Consider the following 18,963-nt stretch of genomic DNA (forward strand, 5'->3'; position numbering starts at 1 on the left):
ACCTGCTTTGAGAAACAGGCTGACCACTATTTTTGAGCATACACCATTTGGTTCAAGCACTAGTGCATGGTTAAACATCTGGCAGTCTGCTCCATAGCCAGTCGGTATTAGGTTACACACATTATATTTACCCCGTAATTTTGGAAGGCAGTTGTATTTGAGCGCAAAGTGATACATACAAGAAACATATAAATAAATCAAGGAATTTCCATTAGCAAAAGGAGAAAAAGGGAAAAGATGTAGAGGAGATTACTGCCTTATAGTTTGAGTGGGGCTAGCAAAGAGCGTCAAATGAGAGAGAGAGCTTATTGTGTTCCAAAAAATACTTTGAACCACACTGAGGCAGTCCTATGGTTTTTTTCTAAAACTAGGACTTTCAGTCGGTGGAGACGTTATTCCCATCAGAGTTCTGATGAAAGGTTATCGACCTGAAACGTTGGGGGTGATTTTAAACCCCAACAGGTGGGTTGGGGGTGGGTGGGAGTTGAAAATAGTTGTTTTCTGGGTCGCGACTGCAACCTGGCTTTACTTCCGGGTTTAACATCGGCGCGGAAAAGTACAGGCTTCCCACTGGGAATGCCAAGTCTGAAAATTTTGCTGTCGTGACCCAAAAAAAAAAACTATTTTCAACTCCCACCTGCCCCCAACCCACCTGTTCTTGGGGTTTAAAATCACCCCCATTAACTCTCTCTCTCTCTCTCTCCAGATGCTGCCTGATCTGATCTGCTGTTTTTCTTTCATCCCAGTGTGGGTTGAATTCAAACCTTGATCCCAAAGAGGAACAGGCAGTGTTCCACCCGCTGGACTGCCCACAACTCCCTGAAAGCTCATTTAAATGTTCTTTCTTCAAAAACACATTATATTAGGTGGGCTTTTTAAAAAAGGCATCATTTCTATTTCTGGACTTGCGTAGCTAACACCAGCCTCTAAACTGTAGTACTAATCTGTGCCACTCAGGTTACGAATACAATAGTCAGTCCCTGGACAAAAAGGCAAACGCAAGACAGGTGGATTAGACTGCAACTCTTTCAGGTGATCAAACAGTACAGCAACTGGGTAATACATTTTCAGATTTGTCCCACTTTATATAGGTTGTTTAGAAACTGGCACCTCAACTAATCATCTGCTCGCAGCATGTGCGAAACAGCCTTTTTATTGTGGTGTGAAATCAGTAACTCAAACCCTAATGAGAGGTTTTGTTTACATATACATTTGAAATACAAAAAACTATTAAAATTTAAATAGAAAAAGGAAAAAATTAAAAACTAGTTTCTTGATGACAAAAGGCAGGTTACTGTCCACTGAACAAAATACAATAGTTGTTTACTTTTTCATACTTTCAAAATAAAAACAAACATGGAGTTGAGATCGCCATTGTTCAGCTCTCACCTGATACGGATAGTTATACCAGCAAAGTCGTGTATCCCAGAGCCAGGGAGCCTAGAAGAAAGCAGAGGCATAGTTAGGTACAGCAGCAACCATTATACTGGACTGGTATCTAAAAAAAAAGCATTTAGAAATGTTCTTTCCTTCCACACCCTGCCCCACCCCCCCGCCTTTTTTTTCTCAAAGAAAGGGGGCAAATTACTACCACATTTAGAAACTAAGAACAAAGCTCATCCTTAACTTTTAGTCTGTCTACCTACCCCATTTCAGAGTAAACGCACAGCCCCAAAAACTGCAGACAGCACTGGTTTTGCATATTTGCTGAAAGCACAATTTAAAAAAAAAACTACAAACAGGTAGCGTTTACACCCATATTGGTAGACTAACACTGGAGCAGGCTACATGCTCCACTTAAAAGCAACCCCTAGTAGCACTCTCGCTCGAGTCAGAAGGTCGTGGGTTCACAACCCACTCCAGAGACTTGAACACAATCTAGGCTGACACTTCTATGCAGTACTGAGGGAGTGCTGCACTGTTGGAGGTAGCGTCTTTCAGATGAGATGTTAAACCGAGGCCCGTCTACACTCGTGCATATAAACGATCCCATGGCACTATTCGAAGAAGAGCAGGGAAGTTCTTCCCTGTGTCCTGACCGATATTTATCCCTCAACCAACATCACTAAAAAAAAACGACTGTCGGGTCATTTATCTCATTGCTGTGCGAAATTTGGCGTTTCCTACATTACAACAGTAACTGCACTTCAAAAGTACTTCACTGGCTGTATAAATGCGGTCTATCACCTGCTGACATCACTCACAGAAATTCATTGCTTAAAGACATAAACCGGCGGGCAGCAGCAGAAAAATGACTTTGCAACATGTGGTCAGGCTTAGAAATGTGTTCGAGGGGGGTTAGAATGGAATGGTTGTAGAGCCTGAAAAGTCAGTCAAGTTAGTGCAAACGTGTGGTTCACCTGGTCTCAAAGGTTCATCCTCAGGTCACTAATTCCTCTTTGTTAACATTTTAGCAGCAGCCATCAAAAATATCGGTTCACTTGCAGCAAGTAAGTGAACACTAGAGACGTGCTACATCAGAACGGTGTCAGAGACAGGCAAACAGTGCTCTTGTATTATAGGAGCACAGCTGACAGCAAGCGCTGGGTTCTCTCTTACTCAGCTACAAGTCACTGTAAATGACCCTATGTCCACCCAGCAGAAAGGACTGCAGACCCACAAAACGGCAACTCTTACGAATCTGCCATTGGGTGAGGGTCGACGATTCCTAGGTGTTGCCAGTTCTCCACATTTCATGCCATACACATTTATAGACCAGCACTTGATGGAAATATTAAAAGGCAGATAGCAAGGCATTAAGGCGGCTCTCCCAAAACAGGAACAATTAATTCAGCTAACGTAAACATGCCTAAACAGGACAGGAAGAAGCAAAGCAGCTTAACACTTTGCGTGCAAGAGTATAACACCCAAGGTGACAAAACAATGCTGAGCAGTGTATTCAGTGGAAATTGAAGCATGTAATTGTACCACATGCTCTTGTTCAGCAACCCCCTTGAGGGACAGGAAGGAGGCAGCATGTGAAACACCAACATAACAATACAAAAGTGGAGGGATGCAGGATTGATTCCCCACTCCATCAGTTTCCAATCCAAGCCAAATTCCTACCATGAGGAGGGGTGAAAAACATCAGGATGATAATTGTTACTAAACCACATCATGCATCTCCCAACAGTTGGCTAAAAAACAACATTGGTGGAGACTTGGGAGCAGGTTGCCTGCACACATGTCTTTCCAGCTATCGGAGATACATAGCCCAGTGAGATCTGCATAGAAAAAGAAAGAGACAGTGTAGCTCCCCTGATGGTTTAGTAGATAAAAGTGCCACACAAGTAAGGTGCTGAACTATCCAAGCTGGAAGGCCCCGGCTTTACTCTGGTCTGGGCCGAGTCAGAGCAGATAGGACACAAATTGGCCTCAGGCCCCCTGGATTATTTGGGGGGGGGGGGGTGGGGGGTGGTGTGAAGCCTCACGATTATTCATTGACCCCTGCTAGAATGTGCGCGTGATTCCCTCTCCTCTTCTCTCCTGCCCCCTCCCTCCCCAATGGTCAGACAGCCTGCAGGTAATCACTATTTAGTTAAAAATGCCAGTGAGCACCTGCATAATTGTAGTCCAGCAAAGGGTCAACACCAACTGGAGAGGAGAAGAGGAGGGAAGGGAACAAAAATAAGTGTATTCACAGATTAAAATGTTCCTTGGTTCTGTACATCAAAAGAGAGCAGAAAGCTATTATGCTGAAAACACTGCAAAATACCAGGCCTTTAAGTTCTGCTCTTATAGTCCTGCGATAAATCCATCAAAGCATGGCAGCTCTTCAGCTGCAGTAAATTCTTCATTGAGGCCCCACAGAATGCCCCTACTTCAGTCACTGCAGAATTAAATCAGCCTTATGAGGCCTGCAAGTTTTCCTGTACAAATTGCTGTACATCAGCCATTATTGTTTAGACTGCAAAAGATTATTTATTGATGAAAGAACATTATTTAAAAATATGCGTGACCTCTGACTGCAAGGATCTCGCACATTCACCCAGTAATGCATGTTAAAGCTCAACTTTTTTTTTTAAAGTGGAAAGAATGCAGTGGTAGGGTGTGGAATAAAAACTGTAGTTTTATCCATTAGGTAGCTGTGTCATGCAGACCAGGGAGGTCTCAGGCACAATCACTGGTCAATGCAGAGATAGCTGATGTTAGACAGAGCAGCAATACAGGGAAGCTATGGCCTCAGTGCCCAGTATTTGATAGTAGGAGGCCATCCAGCGTTGCCACTCCTGATCACTATCTTCCGACCCTCATTAGTGATGTATTTTTAAAGAAAATTAATTATTCTTGGATGTGGGAGACGCTGGCAAGGCCGCATTTATTGCCCATCCCTAGTTGCCGAGGGTGGTGGTGGGCCTTCTCCTTGAACTGCTGCAGTCCTTATGCCGAAGGTTTTCCCACAACGGTGTTAGTAGAGAATTCCAGGATTCTGACCCAGTGAAAAAGAAATGACAATATATATCCAAATTAGGATGGTGTGCAACTGGAGGTGATGGCGTTCCTACAATGTTGCTGTTCTTGTCCTTCACACTGGTAGAGATCACAGGGGAGGGAGGTGCTATTGAAGTGTAGTGAGCTGTTACTGCAGCCACAGCGTGCTGGAAAAGGTGCAAGGGTTGTCGATCAAGCGGACTATCCTGTCCTGGATGATGTTGAGCTTTGAGTGTTGTTACAGCTGTACCAATTCAGGAAAGTGGTGAGTATTCCATCACATCCAGTACTTCAGTCTTGTAGATTGTGGAGAGGCTTTGAGGGACCAGAAGGTAAATAATTTGTCAGAGTACCCAAGCTCTGCCCTGCTCTTGCAGTCATGATGTTCATATGACTGGTACAGTTAAGCCTCTGGTGAATGGTGGTTGGGACTCCTCTTGTTGGAGATGATCATTGCTTGGCACTTAAATGGCACAAATGTTACCTACCACTTGTCAGCCCAAGCCTGGATGTTGTCCAAGTCTCGCTGTAGGCAATGCCCACTCCTGACCTTATGACCAAGGGAAGGTCATTGATGAAGCAGCTGAAAATTGTTGGGCCGAGGCCCTATTGTGAATAGCCTACCAACGCTCACTGTATAAGCTCAAACACAAAATGTCAGTTGTATCTGTGTCCATCACAAGAATGGCCACTTGGGTGAGGTATCAGAGGGTGACCAGCACCCATGGAACTGTAACCCTGCAAGGAGTCAGTACCTTCAGGCTAGATGGGGAGAAAATTGGCAGGAAAGAGGAGCCAAAAAATATTTAGCTGACAGCATTGAACCCCCACCAGCATAAAGCCCCCAGCATACTGCATTTGTAAATATATTGCACAGTGCCCTGCAGCGACATGACATGCACTGCTGCTGGCAATTCCATCAGATGACAAGTTCCTGTTCTAAGCCGGGATGGCAGAAGAAGAGGTGTACATTGGAAGAATGGTATATTTCTCCATCAAAGCAAGCAAAATGTGGAACAGAAAAAAACACAAGATAACCTGGTTTGTTCTCACACACACATTTCAGCTAATTCTGCCAGATTGTGCATCACAGCAAGAGCACAATCCCCTCTGCCAGAACAAACTTAATGGAGTGATTTCAACAAATTGCTTCTTGGATGACGTTCCTTCCCACCGCAGTTGGTTTATTTTGCAAACTCAATTGCAACTTGTATAGCACTCTGGTGACAGGCACAGATGCAACTCATTAAGAAATTCGGCAAAAACTAGCAATTCCCATAGAAGTAAACTCAAAAACATCAACATTGGAATGGACAAGTATACTTTCATTTCTAGGGAGGCTTGCTAACCCGTCTTGCACAGGATATAAGAAAAAGCTTAGTGTCAGATATTGGATCCTTCTCTCACTTCTAACCTCCACCTTGCAAGTTTTCTGGTTGCCATCATTATTACAGTCAACACTTTCTCTGAACTGCCATCTTCTTCCTATTAAGCTCCATACACATTGTCTTACACAGATTTCCTCCCCCCTGTATCAATGTTGAAATCAAGACACATTACAGTCCTACTCCAACTCATTTCTCAAAACTACGAAACTCCTCACTTCCCTCTGTCTTTTTCGTCCAAGAGTCAGGCTTTTAAAAAAAAAACAAACTTGGCATGAGTTCATCATTACTTCTTGATCTTGCTCATCTTGGTGGTGCCCTGTACTACAGGCCTTGGCACTTCATCTAAATTTCCGAGCGTTTAAAAAAAGAATCTGCATTGAAATCCAGTAAAGAATGAGGGCCATGAAAATCAGCTCTCGGTTGGCTACAACAGTCTAAGTGACAATAACTTGTACAAACTCACAATAAGAGAGGGATCTCCAGATTTGTAGAACAAAAACAACCTTGCTGCTGTTTAAATTCCTTCTTCATAGGATGCAGCATCACTAGTCTCAGAACATGGGCAATCTTTGCCAGCCAACAATGCAGTAAGCATCTGCTAGAAGTCTGTTTCCTAGATCGATTCTTCATTACATTTTTCCTTCACTCCCCTGTGGAGAGGTTTTGCAGCCTAGAGGAATCAGCATTCTAACACCCTGCCACATTATTTAGCAATGTGTGGAATGGTAGCAATGAAGAGCAGACAAAAGCAGATCACAAAGAAGTGGCTACACCAGCATATTCTGAATGGGAGAGTAGCGGCTGTGAATCAAGACCAGATGCGTTGGAAAGTAATAGATGTTACAGTCTGGTTCAATTATTCTTATTACTATCTGCTGTAACTTGGGGCTTCCTTTTTCTTTTAACATGCTTTCCTAAATATAGAAATTATTCTGTCACTTGCTTATGACAAACTCTTCCCTACTCTCCACCCCCATGTCAGATTACTCCAAATCCACAGCCTCCAAATTCAAAAGACTCGAGATCCAAATGAACTCTAACTAACGCATGCACATTCCCTATGGCACAGTACACAATTAGACACAAGAATCCCCGATTCCAAAACCATGCTAACTCCTCTTCCATAGGCAGCTTATGTACAATTTCATGCAAGTTTGTTTCGTTTTACATACGAAATCATACACTATCGCACCTAAAAAAGTCAGGCATCTAATGCAAAGAACATTACAATGACGCATTTGGGGCAGGCAGGGGACAAATCGGTCTCTAGAGCTGAAGCAGACATAAATGGAATAGTTTTTTTAAAATTCCACTCCCCCATCCAATTTACTCCCCCCTCCCCTTATCCTGGAGGCTAGGGTACAGGTCCAAGGGTACTGGGCACCCTCTAGTATCTCACCCAAGTGGTACTTATTCATTCCTCACCCAATGTCAACATATGCATACTCAACAACTGAATTAACCTGGCAACACTGTCGAGGCTCACACCCAAATAGCAGCCACTTGGCTGAGGTACCAGACCACTATCAGCATTTATAGAATTGCGGCCTAAGCCTTCAGGAGAGGTGGGAGAATATTGGAAAAAGTACATTTCTCTTTGCCCCAATACGCAGCCCCTAAAAAAAAAAAGTGCTCAGGACCACAAAACCCTTCCCTAGTTGAGCCACAAAATTAGTTGGGGGAGGGGGGTGTCAGGGGAGGAAGCAAATTAAAGTTGGTAGCAGCCACCCGACACCACTAATAACTGTTCAAAATTGACAAATTATGGTTTATGGTGCCTACAGGGGTATTTGGCAGAGCCTGTTGAAAACTCTTTGTACAAGTACATTGAGGTTACAAAGCAAATCTTAGGTAATTTGGCTATTTTTGGTCTTGTATTGCACACTAAAGACTACTGTCACTGCAGAAAACTATTCACACAAAGGTGTACATAGCCATGAAAAAAAAACATATCTTGCCCAGACTTGCTACAATAAGGCTGGAGAGAGTTAACAGCAGTTACATCTGAACAAACAAGATGAGATTCGATGAACTGCTAAATGCAGTTTAGTTTGGAACAGTAATTTTTCAAAAAAAAGTCACTTGAGGGGGAAAAAAAATGACAGACATGATTTGTTACAATGATACAACGTGTAAGCAATACAATTATTTACTGCAATATGAATTGCGCTGCCTGGTTACAGTATTTGGCAAACCCAGGAGTTGGTTAAACACTTCTGTTGTAAGGGTAGATGCTCCTTTAAATCTTTTTTTACAATCACAGACCCAGCCCAATAGCCAACACAAATTGGAAGAGTGAAGCTTTCGTCGACGTCACCGGCTTGGTAGCCGGAAATAAAAAAATTACATCCGTTGCTTAGCAACAGACCACGAGGTTTGGCAATGGTCCATCCAATTATTAAAAACTTAAAAATAAATATCAGTAAAAACAGCAATACCCTGGAGCCTCATTTCTGTGTACAAGCTCTTCGCTGCAGTTCTACCATCAAAGCAGCTGGGGTCAGTCCAGGAGATCGGTCAATTCTACTCAAAATCAGCACCTGCTTCTTCCTTTTCCATGATACACCGGCCTAACAGGGCCACGCTTCACTGTGTTTGTTCTTTCTGAAGAGCATGTTAATCTCTATCTCCCCCTCTACTACTTCCTCTTCCCTCTACCAATAATTTGTGCAAAAAAAAGAGAACCATAAATGCTCCCAAATTCTGTCCACAAGAAATACAGTTGACAAAGATCAATGGGAGAAAGCAGATTATTTTTGTTACCTGTGTATTTTGTGTGTAGTGCTTAGCAAACTTTACAATAAAATCAAATCTCCAACTGATTAAGTGGGTTGCAAGTTAGTGATCTAACACATTCAGTCAACCTTCCTTGCAATATTTTTAAAATAGTAAAGGAACAATTGTTCGAAAATGTAAAATGGATTTGTATTCTTAAATCTTACTAATGATTAGACCATTCAAATATTAAAAGTTGATGAACAGGTTGTTCAGAAGAGGCCTGGATAAATGAAACAAAAAAAATGTATAGAAATGAATGCATTTGGTATAGCTAAAACCCCCAAAACATTATATACTGGTTTGTTCCTCACACTCCCAAATCCCAGTATAATGACACCAGCTGTTGTATGAATTCTGGAGGAACTCCAGATTCATACAATCCCAACATGAAAGCACTGGGTAAAGGCAGAAGACATATCTTCTGAAGTGAAACTGTAGTTAGTGCTTTGGGGCAATTTTTCACTCAGTCTTTTACTACACAAGTCACTTGGTATTGAGTGAAGGTGCACAGGGCTCACAGCAGGAACCCCATTAGAAACAGCTGCTCCTTGGGAGTTGCATTTGAAGTAATTCATCACATCCGCTGCAGATCAGGATTACTCAGCACAAATTCAAAGCCTTCAATTTAAATCACTATTTACACCTTAGTGTAAAAATTGGAGGGGAATAAAGCACGATCAACATAGTGTTAAAACATATAGGGTGGTAAGTGCAGCACCACAGGTTGTGGGATGTGGCTTTTTGCTGATAATCTCCCACACACTCAGCTTTTGATTCCAGTCATGTTGTAGGGGTCAGGTACTGAATGTAGGCTTGATATATCCTCATGGAAAAACACAAACCACAATATTTCCAAGTCAGTCTTGCACACCAGCAACAGCAGAAACAGGAGAGCAAGTCACCCCACCCCCTCGCATGGAAACCGCAAGTGAAAAAAGTTCAAGGAATTAAAAGATAACCAGTACTATAAACCCAAAAGCAACTGAATGGCATCTGTGCTGGCACATTAAATAGAAAAAGGGAACAAAATGAGCAGACAGGCAAACACTATACAACTCAGCTCATTATCCAGTATTGGGGAAAAAAACACAAAATCACCGAATTCTCTGCTAACACACCAGAAAGGAACCACTGTGCACCTCAACAGATCATTGATCATTATGCCACCCTCACATGGCACGATACAAAGTAATTCCCACTGAAGCGATATTAAAATTTTTGCTATCAAGTATCTTGATGCAAAAAAACACAACTCGCTGGTTGCATAAAGCAAATACTTGGAGGGGAAGCAGTACTCACCACTTAGGAGTAGAATGAAACACACAAAAACCTTACTATTCTAACATTAGAGGCTAGCTCCTTAACACTGCATCACCACTGTTCCCATCAAGTATTTCCCTGTACACCTCATTCACTCTACACAGCCATTCTGAAGTCACTTGCCCAACTTAATTAGGTGTCAGCTTTGGCTCAGTGGTAGTGCCGTCTACTCGGACTCAGAAGGTAGTCGGTTGAAACTCCACTCCAGAAACTCGAGCACAAAACAAAATCTAGGCCGACACTCCAGACATTGACACATTAAACAGAGTTTCTGCCTGCCCTCTCAAGTGGATGGCTCTATTTGATGAGCAAGGGACTTCGCCTGGTGTCCTGGCCAAAATTTATTGCCCAACCAACATTATAAAAAGATTATCTGGTCATTTACCTCATTGTTTCTGGAACTTTACTGTGTCTAAATTGGCTGCCATGTTTCCCTACACTACAACAGTGACTACATGTCAAAAGTACTTAAATGGCTGTGAAGTGCTTTGGAGCCTCCTGAAGTAGTGAAAGGAGGCTATATAAATGCAAGTTCTTCCTCTCTTCACTTTAACATAACTACCAACCCCCACCACTTCCCACTATTTCTGCACTGAAGTATAAAGAAGTAAATTCAAAATGGAGCATGTTTACTCACATGGATTTACACTGGAAGTAACAGAACACTGTAAATGGCACTTATTACAGATGGCCACCTACTCTGCACATTTGCTAACTCCACGTCAGCATCTTTGCAGGACCATTACTGCTGTGAAGATGGAGCCCAATGGTCATTTTGATCAAAGAAAGAATTGACAATAATGTTTTCTTTTCTTTGGGGGAGGGGTTGCTCTGTGGTGCAGATATACAGACACACATACAGATACAGCACTTACCTTCCATAGAAATCTCACTCCATAGGAGAATATATAGAAATAAAATGCAAGTCTCCACCTGCAAATACAAAACACTTAAAATCAGAAAATGGGAGGGGGGGTGGGTCATCCCCACCAAATTAAGCAGCTCAGTCGACCAAGCTGGATTCCAATGAAAAATTAAAAGGCTTTCAAAGAGAGAAAAACAAATACTTCCCCCTTCCCTCCCCTCCCCACCCCTTCCCATTTCCAGGCAAGTTCTAGTTGCTGGAGCCCAGCTCAAAAAAGCTATTCTCTCCCACCTTACCTCAACTCAAGCCATCTTCCCAGGTTAGGTCACCAGCCCAGTTCAGGGTGTGGAGAACATGTCAGATATCCTCAGTGTTACACCCTTTGGTCCACTCACCTGGAGCTGCACTCAAGTTGTTCTCTGCTCCTGGTCAATAGATGAATCTAGATTAGTGTTCCTAAACACAAAACCATCCCCTTGCCTGCACAGCTTCAGCTGGTCTATTTTACCTACTGTGGCAGCAAATAAAATCTCACTTTGGTTTGGCTGGGGGGGGGGGGCAAGCATAAGGGGAACTCACTCGTTTTAAAATTTCTCCCATTTTGGATCTCTGACACACAACTCAAGCAATCTACTCCCCATTCTGTACTGGCTGCTAGGAGCTTAACAGAAGCAGCCCAGAGTAACTCTTCCAGTTTGCTCCTTCCGAGTGAACAAGCATCCAGCCTCAGTCCAGTGCCCCTCAGAGCGGCACTGCTAGTCAATGACTCAGTGGGTGAAGGGTCATTAGCCACAAGCCTCCATAATAAAACAAGCTGCTTTTCAACCACTGTAAAAATATGAAAAAAATATTTATTCTTCTAGAACGTAACTCTGTGCAGCAAATCAATCATAAACCTTCATCATATTGAAAGCCCTTACAAGAAGTCAGTTATCTGGAGCTTTTGAAGCTAGCCTTCAACCAGAGTCACACAGCCAATGCTATTAACTACTTGAAAATAACTCATTGGTAGCAACTCATCAGCACTTAGTGCTGCAACTACTTCTTGACCAGGTTATTTGAGGATTTTCTACAAGGCACATACATACACACATATATATGGTCAACATAACATGCTGAGCCTAGTTTACAAATGACTGGACCATGTACTTGGATCATGTTAAATCCTTCACACCTTTCAATTTACGCTCCGGGCTTTTTAAGTGAAATTGCGAATACTTAGGCATGTGTCACAGTTAAGAGGGAAAGTTTAAAGTCAACTTAATTTTTTTTGATTCGTCTTAAAAAGTCCATCTTCTGTCAAAATTTCATATTAAAGTCATTTTAGGATGGTTCAATCCTTTCATACACAAAGCCTGATTTTAGTTAAAATAACCTCAAGACTTCCTCAACTATAAAAAGCAAGCATATCATCCTCCTCCTTCCCCACCCCCATGGGGTGGGCACTTGGCTTAACCATGCTGTTAGGAAACTGCAGGCAAAGTTGGAAACTTAGCATGTGAGCAACCAAAAAAACAACATCCAGTGACTGCATGGAATTATTGTAAACAATTTTACAACACCAAGTTATAGTCCAGCAATTTTATTTTAAATTCACAAGCTTTCGGAGGCTACCTCCTTCCTCAGGTGAACGATGTGGAAAATTCCACTGCATGGAATTATGCATTGGAGTATGAATAGAATACAGCACTAATGCTGTAGGAAATATTTCTCTTTTGTTATCATGTCACTGAAGGAATAGGTGCCACCATCAGGATCCCTAAGATTAAGAAAGTCACCATGTAGGATTCCAGTCTGTGCAAAGTTAACTGATCTCAGCCAAAATAGCAGTAGGGGTAATGGCCACTTGAACAAGGTACCTCGGGGGCAGCTGGTGCCATGGATTCATATCCAGCAAGTCAACACCTTCAGGAAAGTGGGGGTGACGTCAAACAAAATTAAAGTTAAAGATATTTCTCTCACTCACCGCCACCTTCCTTTCTACCACAAGTGTCAATTTTTGGGAGGGTATGAAGATGCTCAAATGTTGATGACAGCATGGGTGGAAGAAGTTATGAAGTCGAATAGTATGAGGGAGCTGAATTAACATACTCACAGTTGAAACTACAATCTCTAAAGCACTTTGGGTTAATTCCCATCTCTTATGGAAGTGAATTTAGATCCATTGTACTGCTGAGCTTAACAGCCAGTCCAGGAAGTTGAAACTATTTTTTTTATTAAAAATACCCAACAGAAAATCAACTGAAGAGTAAAAATGTCAAACCAGAAAATTCTGGAAATACAGATGCAGGTCCATCAGCATCTGAGAAAAGACAGATTAATGTTTCAGGTGTAGATCTTTCTTCAAAAAGGGACACATATCTGAACGTTAAACCTGTCTTTTCTCTTTCAAATAGTGACTGACCTGTTGTGTATTTATATCTCCAGTGTTTGCAGAAGGGACAATCCTAATTGTTCATAACCAATTTTAAGAGTACTGCCAATGGCTAGTCTCTGTCCACAGTGTGGGGAGGAAATGAGGTGGTCAGGTTCTGTAGGAAATTACATATTTAGTAAAATTAACTTTTTGAAGACTGCTAGAGTCTTTCTGAACCAAAATTAGAAATGGAAGCAGAAAACATTTTTGGTATATTCCTATCCCAGGTTCTACAAATTAAATAGAAAGAAGCCTGCTGCATAGCACGCTGGCATATTAGTGCACCAAATATAGATCTGTATTTGTGAAACCCCACATCCTGGAGAGAAGGAAGGGGACCTGGGAGGGGGGGGGGGGGCAAGAAAGAGGAGAGAAAAACTTAATCAGGAAACAATTCAATCCAGGCCATTCTCTTTCCTCCCAGAAAGGGATCACAGAATGGTATTTGCAGAGGTTAGGAAGCAGGCTACTGCCCACCTTCTCAGACAGGTTCCCAGGGTGGGTGAAAGAAAAGCCTCACACTTGCTTTCATGGAATCTCTGCAAATTATTTTGTAAATTTCTAAGTAGCTACAAATTTTGAAAGTCAAAAAAAGGTGTACACAGTACTCAAAGGGTTAACAGCAAGGCCAACATTTTCACACGATCAGCATGTGAAAGTCAACATATAGTTAATGATCCAGCTCCCATCACAGTGCTACACTAATATCCCATCCTATGATCTTGTCCACCCCCACCACTCCTTGTTGGCTCTCAATGTGATATTTAGCAACGCACTCGGTCAAGAGAAATATGTGGGCACAAGAATAAGAGAAGCTGCTTTCCTGGAGTGAAGAGGCTAGACCACAAACTCCATTTGAAAGTTTCTCGGACAAGCTAAGTCAAACAACTCCACCAGACTATCAAGAGAACTGGTAGAGCATTTCAGAGCAGGGCGAAATGCCAGAGGTGCAGGAACACATTAAGAGACGCAGTTATCAGCTGGACAATGCATTATACATAATGCAGCAAGTGAAGATTTGAAATTGCCTCTCTAGTTGTCAGTTATGTGCTTATATTGTACCCCATGGTTTAGGTATTTTCCTCCTCTTCCAAATGATTTGATTATCGAGGTCGTACTATTAAAGACAATTAAATGTCATCGGCCTGAAATGAGGATATCTCCTATCCTCTCCCACTCCATTGTTAATCAAAGCATATGGGGTGGGGTGTCAGATCCTTTTGGAAAGTCTTGGACAACCACAGAAAATACTGGGCCACAAACTCACTTCATTCTTTTCCTCACCAATATTTTTTCCTTTCCTGAGGGTGTTGATTGCTTCATTGGAGCAGAACTCAGTGCTCGTACTTTGTCCAAGTGGCTATTATCAAGGCCACCGATTTATGTGACTAAATAAGTCAAATTCCGTTACCTTATGGGGTTTTAGCACTGTTTTTGGGGGATCAAATTCCACCCATTTACAATTAGGACTATTGGCTTATAGTGACTGAGTAAGTTCATTTCCATTTTTATTACATGAAACTCCAGGGTTTCTACTAATGTTCTGGAAATCAAATTCCACACTTCCATCCATACCATAGATCAGTGGCCTTGGTCATTATTCACGTGCACGCCTAGGCAGTGAGCATCAGCAAGCTAGCTGACCATGGAGGACTTTGCAGCAGAGCTGGATCCCATCCTCATCTGGTACAGACACACGTGTCGAGCAGGGGTTTGTTGAATAGCAATCAGGAGCGGCAACCCTGGTTGATTTTCCTTTTCCCAATCCAGAGGTACTACAGGCAATTATAGAGCCCCTAACGCCACTCATTCAGATCAGCATAGACCAGGAAATTGATCCTGGGACCATTCTAGTCTGTATTTCTCGGAGATGGGAGACTTTTATCTCAGCCATCTGAATGGCCAACACTACATGTTTATGTTCATCAATAGCTCAATACCACTGCGATCATTAAATCAATGGATGCCAATATAAAACTAGCTTCCTCCAGAACAGCTGGAATGCTGGCTATCAAAGTTCAATAGACACCAAACACCCATATACTTGCAGGCAACAATATCAAACTGTTGAATATGAAGGAATATTAGGTTTGTAGTTCTGTAATATTTCATGGCAGTCCAAGACTTTCCAAAAAGGTGTTGCATTTCCTCTTTCTTTCCTGTTCTGAAACCAGCCACGAAACGTAGAAGAGTAGCTTGGTAATACGCACAGGTTTCCCTCTTCCTCCCGTAAGGCCAGAGTCTTTGCTGATGCCTCTCTGTACCCAAGCAATGGGAGGTACGAGTGCACGGATCAGACTGACTCACCTTCCATTTTCACATGGGACAAATTTGCTTCCAGAAGTCAATTTTTTTTTTAAAAAGTAATCAAGTGGAGCTTTTCACAAAATAGTTACTAGATTTATTAAACTGATCAGGCCAGACATACTGTAGTAAACACTGCACACAATGGCTACATTATTATTGGTCTCTCTCCTTGTACAAGTTACAATCATTTTTAAACTAACGGGGGCAAAGCTTACCGATATTGCGCAGTAAAAATGAAATTGCTCTAATAATAGTTTACAGAGTCACTCTCGCTATGAAATATGGGCAAGGCCACTGCTTGATCATGATAATAGAAAGTAACAGGTAAAATGCAGTGGACCATGCAGAATTTTGAATTTGGCGCTGGTGGGTTATGGAAGTCTTGCGGGAGCAGGAGCTCCGGAATTCCTTACTTTCACCAAAATAAAAAGCCAACTGTAAAAGCTGAAAATACAACTGCTGCCGTATGGGCTCGGCCGCCAATGTAACTCGTGCTCTGCCAACGCTTGTGCTTTGCCGCTGCTCGTGCTCTGCTGCCATTGCCACTTATGCTCTGCCACTGCTTGGGTTCTTCCGCCACTCGTGCTCTGCTGCCATTGCCACTTATGCTCTGCCACCACGCGTGCTCTGCTGCCATTGCCACTTATGCTCTGCCACCACTCGTGCTCTGCCACTGCTTGGGTTCTGCCGCCACTCGTGCTCTGCTGCCATTGCCACTCGTGTCATTTCCTCTCCTAATCACCAGATTGAACAGCTTCGGCAGTGTGTTAGGACCATTGAAATGCCAAATAAGAACACTGCCAAGCACTGTGGTGACCAGGAATTGCATTTTCACTTTCCTTTAAGCTGTTCCCACTCATTATGGCCCTTACAGTTCTTGGGGTGGGACCTGGAATATGATACCTGAACTCCAGCAATCTCATGTAATAAAAATTGATTTTCACTTATTCAGTCACTGTAAACCAGTGGCCCCAGTTATGGGCTAACTCCATCCCCATTAACAGGAATCACACAGTGTGTAATGGTAGTGGGAGATTATATATAAAAAAAGCAAGGCAAGAAAAATAAAGAAATGTATATAAAAAGCAAAAAACAAAAGCAAGTACATCACATGCTAATACTAACCATTATTCTTTAAAGAAATCCAGTAACAATCTGGAGATTCTAAGGAAGGAACATCTGGGAACAGAACACCCGTTCACTCACATCTTTATCCTTCAATCGATCATTTGTCAGTCTCAAAACCTACAAATCATATTTTTTCCAGATAGGGAGGTGGGAAAGGAAACGAGAAGCAACGAAGCATATAGACTTTTCTTTGCTAATGAAATGTTGAAAGTGCCAACCAGTATAAATATTAGTAACCTGATTCATTTTTAAGGGGGGGGGGGGGGGGAGGGAGGAGAAAAAGAGGGATACGGAGTTTGCACAAAGATTATGCTCTGTACTTTTTTTTTTAAATCAACTTTTTTTGAACAAGGTTGCCTATCCGTATACTGATGTAGTTACAATACCACTAGACCAGGAATTTTGCACAATAGGACTTGACTATCTTTAATCAGGCACAATTATATACACAATAACAGAGTTTAAAAAAAAGCCGTACATGCTCTCACAGAATTTTGTGAGCGTGCTGGGTTTATCTTGGTTTCTTCGATGTCGAAACCAGCGCTGAATTTTGCGGACATTCCAGTCGAGCTGTTTCGACAAGCCTTCGAGTCTCTTCTCATCAGGAGACTGAAGAGAAGGGAAACAAAATTGATTAACAACTTGCATTTATGGTTTCCAGAAACAATTCCAGCACACGGCTGGCCGTACTGTACAACAAATGAAATGAAGTTAAAAAACTTGGCCTTTAAAACCGTGGGGAAGAGAAGGGGTAGAAAGGGAAGTGCAAGCCTAAGAAACATGGGGCAAAAATGTTCCTTCCCTGAACACCAACATCCCTCACCTTGGAGGAAGGAAATTTTTAAAAAAACTAACTCTTACAATCCAGCTATACTACCATGCACACTCACGACTAGGGTAAACAGAAGAAAACAAATCTAGCACAAAACTGCATTATTACCTAAAAAGGTGAATGGGCTCAGAGGAACTTTACATAGAAATAAGAAGGGAGCTATGCTGGCAGGCAATGGCCTATCCAGGGGTGAAGCAGACCATTTCTTTTCGTTAGGGTTTTTTTTTTGGGGGGGGGGGGGGGCTTAAAAAAGGGATGCAGGGGTACAGTTGACATTTTATTGTACTGTTTCACCACACTGACATTTGTTTCACATTACCCTTCACCTTATTTTTGTAGTTTAATAGGAAAAATAAAATGTTATTTAATTAAATAAAAAGGATAGTACATCGGCTGGAGTGCATTATAAGACAGTATCAAGAGATTGGAACAAACTACAAGAATGGTTTTTCAATATCATCTCAACTCCACAATGGATTACATTCTTAACTTATACCGATCCAGCGCAGTATGCAAGTATGTAATACGAAGGGGAGGGTTCACCCCTTCTCTCGAAGACGCTGCTTGTGCAGAGAGACAGTTCCACGGTCACTGGCAGCTTTCTGGTATCTTGCCCAAGTGACCATTCTTCACAACTGAGCCAAGATAGCAAACTAATCAAGTGGGCAGGGAATCACAGCAGAACCTGATTCTGTCTTCTCTTAAATACACATTTTCCAGCAAGGGGGGTGGGGTCACCAGATAGTGATCAGCAATCCCAGGTGATTTCTTTTCCCTCTCCTGCACCCAGGATGTGCAGAGGTTAATTGGTGACCTGCCCAAGAATGCCCAATGTACCAGGAATCAAACCTGGAACCTTTCTGATCTATGGGGTTCAGCAACACCCCAGTTGGTGCATTAACCCACAAGGTAGAAGAGAGATAACAGCAGTTCTAAAAAGTTTTGTCAAGCAGGTGTCATGACAAGCAGGGTCATACAGTAGGATCACACTATTGGAGTGAAGTGCAACATGGGTTTAAATGTAGTGACATGTGGTTTTCTTTAACAGGATGTTACAGGGGAACAGCAGGCCATGCGTATTATATGATTATAGCAGCACATGGTGAACAGCTGCCATCCATTACCCTGAAAGTACAATGGATCAATTTCCTCTAAAGTCTTGGTGCTCTGTTTGTGCCAAATGCACACAGCACTTCACAAAGCTCTGGCAGTCATGAATTTCTCAATGTTAATTATGGAAAATTGCCTTTCACTTTGTTAAAATCTCAGGGGGTGGGGTGGGGGAGAAAGAGAAACGAGGAAGGATAGAAGCTGTAGCAAATAGAAAACAGCACAAACAGAACTGCAGTGCATTTTGGTGGCAAGGAGACAGTTAATGTACATGCTATCCTAATTATGTCACATTACAGTAAAGGCGGCTGCAACACTCAGTTAAATAGCTATATGAACACCATGTACGGTTATAGGCAGGGGCACATTTAATAAATCTCTCCATGTC

At 42.3% G+C, this 18,963-nt stretch overlaps 1 protein-coding gene across 1 annotated transcript in view; it reads right to left on the reverse strand.

Moving 5' to 3' along the window:
- cers5 (ceramide synthase 5) overlaps positions 1-18,963 on the reverse strand; it is an 87,114-nt gene that overhangs the window by 38,123 nt on the left and 30,028 nt on the right. Inside the window, exons 3-5 of the mRNA XM_067976531.1 lie at positions 17,112-17,242; positions 10,793-10,850; positions 1,390-1,440 (exon numbers count right to left, since the gene is read on the reverse strand). Coding sequence (XP_067832632.1) covers positions 1,390-1,440; positions 10,793-10,850; positions 17,112-17,242 — 240 coding nt within the window. The remainder of the gene's footprint in view (positions 1-1,389; positions 1,441-10,792; positions 10,851-17,111; positions 17,243-18,963) is intronic.

Source organism: Heptranchias perlo, chromosome X (genome assembly GCF_035084215.1).
Source record: "Heptranchias perlo isolate sHepPer1 chromosome X, sHepPer1.hap1, whole genome shotgun sequence".
Classification (NCBI taxonomy): domain Eukaryota; kingdom Metazoa; phylum Chordata; class Chondrichthyes; order Hexanchiformes; family Hexanchidae; genus Heptranchias; species Heptranchias perlo.